This window comes from Mandrillus leucophaeus, unplaced genomic scaffold (genome assembly GCF_000951045.1).
Source record: "Mandrillus leucophaeus isolate KB7577 unplaced genomic scaffold, Mleu.le_1.0 Scaffold870, whole genome shotgun sequence".
Lineage (NCBI taxonomy): Eukaryota > Metazoa > Chordata > Mammalia > Primates > Cercopithecidae > Mandrillus > Mandrillus leucophaeus.
The window spans coordinates 459,382-463,109 of record NW_012109475.1 but is presented as its reverse complement, the minus strand read 5'-3'; the positions used below and the strand labels follow the sequence as shown (position 1 = coordinate 463,109).

Below are 3,728 nucleotides of genomic sequence, written 5' to 3'. Positions count from 1 at the left end.
GGATAAACATTCTTTCTTCTGGCTACAGCAAGGAAAGTGAACCTCTAAGAGGCTAAGGACCTGTCTGAAGTGGCAAACAGTGAAGCCCAGGTGCAGCCAGTCATGCTGCCCAGGCTGCGTCGGATACCATGCAGTCTTTTCTGGAGAGTCTGTTGGGTCAATTCTGGAATGCTTAAATAACTTTTTCTGTTTGCAGCGTGAAGAAATGGTAGAATTGGTGCATTAAGCATATGAAGTCAGTATTGATGTTTGAGATGCAATGATGAGATCCAGAAGTGGAGCAGAAACATACTCTAGGACTAAGCACCAGTTAGGAGTCTGTGTTTGTTTCCTGTGGCTGCTGTAAAAAATTACCACCAACCTGTTGGCTTAAAACAATGCAAATTTATTCTCTAAAAGTTACAGAGGCTACAAGTCCAAAATCAACGTCACTGGATCGAAATCAAGGTGTTGATACGGCTGTGCTCCCTCTGGAGGCTCCAAATGGAAAACGCATTTCTGTCTTTTCCTTCTCCTGTTGGTTTCAGCATTCTTTCCAGTCTTCAGATACCTTCTGCTGTGTCTTCTCATCACCTTCTCCTCTGTGTTTCAAATCTCCCTCTGCCTTTCTCTTATGGGAACACTTGTGATTACATTTAGAGCCCCTCTGGATAATCCAGAAAAAAATCCCCATTTTAAAATTTTTAGCACAGTGTAGTGGCAGGCACCTGTAATCCCAGCTACTCAGGAGGCTGAGGCAGGAGGATCACTTGAACCTGGGAGGTGGAGGTTGCAGTTAGCCAAGATTGTGCCACTTTGCTCCAGCCTGGGCAACAGAGCCAGCCTCTGTCTCAAAAATAAATAAAATAAAATAAAATAAAAATATTAATCACAGAAGGGTACGTTGGCTTGGCTGTATTCCCAGCACTTTGGGAGGCCAATGGGGGAGGATCACAGGAGCCCAGGAGTTTGAGGCTGCAGTGAGCCATGATTGTGCCGCTATCTGGTCTGTTCAACACAGCAAGATCCTGACTCTAGAAAACTAAATAAGTAAATAATAATAATAAAATTCTAATCACATCTGAACAGTTCTTTTTCCCAAAAGTTCACATTCACAGGGTCCAGGGGCTTAGAACATACATATTTTTTGCAATGGTTAATGGCTTTATATCCTGCAGACCCAGTTCATTCTGTGGATTTCTCTTTTTATCTTCACCTCCCTGCTTATTCTCTTTTTTTCTTTTCTTTTCTTTTCTTTTTTTTTTTTTTTGAGACAGGGTCTCACTCTCTCACCCAGACTGGAATGCAGTGGTCCAATCTTGGTTCACTGCAACCTCCACCTCTCAGGCTCAAGCAATTCTCCTGCCTCAGCCTCCTGAGAAGCTTAGACTACAGGTGCCCACCACCAGACCTGGCTAATTTTTTTATTTTTATTAGAGACAGAGTTTTACCATGTTGACCAAGCTGGTCTCTAACTCCAGACCTCAAGTGATCCACCTGCCTCAGCCTCCCAAAGTTATGGGATTACAGGCATGAGCCACTGCACCTGGCCCCTCCCTGCTTATTCTTTTGCCCTCTATTTGGGGACCAGTGTTACTTAGTCACTTCTTTATTATGTTTGTGTGTATTTTGCACTTTACCACTGATACCATGTTTGCTGATCCATCTGTGCTTTTCACAGCGTGCATACAGATTACAGTTTGTAGCTTGGAAACAAACCAGAGACACCTCTATTACACAGTTGTCTCCTTCATCTCCCTCCCCCTCTGATGCTTCTCCAGTAACTCAGGCATTTTGGATTTCTTTCAGACTGGAAGACTACCCTTGAGGAGAATAGGTTGAATTCTGAAAAAGATCGAGCTAGGGAAGAACTGTCCCACCACGTGGAAGTGAAACAATGTGTACAGGAGGACCCACCCTGTTTGGTGTCATTAGGAAAAGTGCACAATCAGAGCAACCAGTTAAGGGAACACCAGGAGAACTCCTTGAGGTTCATGGTACTCACCTCAGAGAGACTGTTTCCTCAAAGAGAACACTGTGAGCCTGAACTTGGGGGAAGTTATTCTCTACCTTCTACTTTAAGCCTTCTACCTATGACATTACCTGCACGTACAGGTTTCCCTAAGCCTAACTCACAGGTTAAAGAGTTTAAACAAAATTCAACTTTCATTAATCATGAGAAAAATGGAGCAGGTGAGAAGCACTGTGAGAATCATCAGCATGCTAGAGCCTTGTGTCAGAGCATTTACTTGAGTAAACTTGGAAACATTGAAACAGGAAAGAAAACCCCTTATGAACATATTGTTGGTCGTGACTCTCTCAACTATGGTTCCTCCCTTTGTTTTCATGGTAAAACTTTTTCAGTGAAGAAAAGTGATGACTGTAAGGATTATGGAAATCTCTTCAGTCACAGTGTGTCTCTGAATGAACAGAAGCCAGCGCATTTTGGAAAAAGTCAGTATGAGTGTGATGAATGCAGAGAAGCCTGTTCTGAGAGTCTGTGCCTTGTACAAACAGAAAGAAGTGACCCTGGAGGGACCCCCTTCAGAGGTGAGGATGGCTGCGCTGCCTTCCCTGTGGCCTCATCTTTTTCTGACTGTAACATCATTCAGACTGCAGAGAAGTCATCTGTGTGTAATCAGTGTGGAAACTCTTTCAGCTGTTGTTGTAAGCACATATACCAGAGAACACAAACTGGAGAAAAGCCCTTCGAATGTACTCATTGTGGGAAATCTTTTAGTCAGAGCTATGACCTTGTCATACATCAGAGGACACACACTGGAGAGAAGCCCTATGAGTGCGACCTGTGTGGGAAATCCTTCACCCAGCGATCCAAACTTATTACGCATCAGCGAATTCACACTGGAGAAAAACCGTATCAGTGTGTTGAATGTGGAAAATCCTTCAGGTGGAACTCTAACCTCATTGTACATCAGAGAATTCATACTGGAGAGAAACCGTACGAGTGCACTCACTGTGGAAAGTCCTTCAGCCAAAGCTATGAGTTAGTTACACATACAAGAACCCACACTGGAGAAAAGCCCTTCAGATGTACTCAGTGTGGGAAATCTTTCAGCCAGAAGTATGATCTTGTCGTACATCAGAGGACACACACTGGAGAGAAACCCTATGAGTGCAACCTGTGTGGGAAATCCTTCTCCCAGAGTTCCAAACTTATTACGCATCAGCGAATTCACACTGGAGAAAAACCGTATCTGTGTATCGAATGTGGGAAATCCTTCAGGTGGAACTCTAACCTCGTCATCCATCAGAGAATTCATACTGGGGAGAAACCGTACAAGTGCACTCATTGTGGAAAGTCCTTCAGCCAAAGCTATCAATTAGTTGCACATAAAAGAACTCACACTGGAGAAAAGCCCTATGAATGTAACCAGTGTGGAAAAGCCTTCAATCGAAGCACTCAGCTCATCAGGCATCTGCAAATTCACACTGGGGAGAAGCCGTACAAATGCAATCAGTGTGATAAAGCCTTTGCGAGGAGCTCCTACCTTGTGATGCATCAGAGAACTCACACTGGTGAGAAACCTTTTGAGTGCAGTCAGTGTGGGAAAGCCTTTACAGGGAGCTCTAACCTTCTTTCCCATCAGAGAATTCATTCTGGAGAGAAACCCTACGAATGTAGTGACTGTGGGAAATCCTTCCGGCAGCGATCTCAGCTTGTAGTGCATCGGCGGACACATACTGGAGAGAAACCTTAGGAGTGCAGTCATTGTGGGAAAACTTTCAGC

The 3,728-nt window shown here is 44.1% G+C and overlaps 1 protein-coding gene across 1 annotated transcript; it reads left to right on the top strand.

Annotated features, from left to right (window-relative positions):
- Positions 1–1,409: 1,409 nt before the first annotated feature.
- LOC105531207 (zinc finger protein 544) lies at positions 1,410–3,719 on the top strand. Its single transcript, XM_011969095.1, has one exon. It carries the CDS (start codon positions 1,974–1,976, stop codon positions 3,696–3,698), a length of 1,725 nt encoding a protein of 574 aa, XP_011824485.1. The 5' UTR covers positions 1,410–1,973; the 3' UTR covers positions 3,699–3,719.
- Positions 3,720–3,728: the final 9 nt, after the last annotated feature.

Bases quoted from the DNA above. Each gene is read 5' to 3' on its own strand.
- LOC105531207 (XM_011969095.1), top strand. From the start codon at position 1,974: ATGGTACTCACCTCAGAGAGACTGTTTCCTCAAAGAGAACACTGTGAG.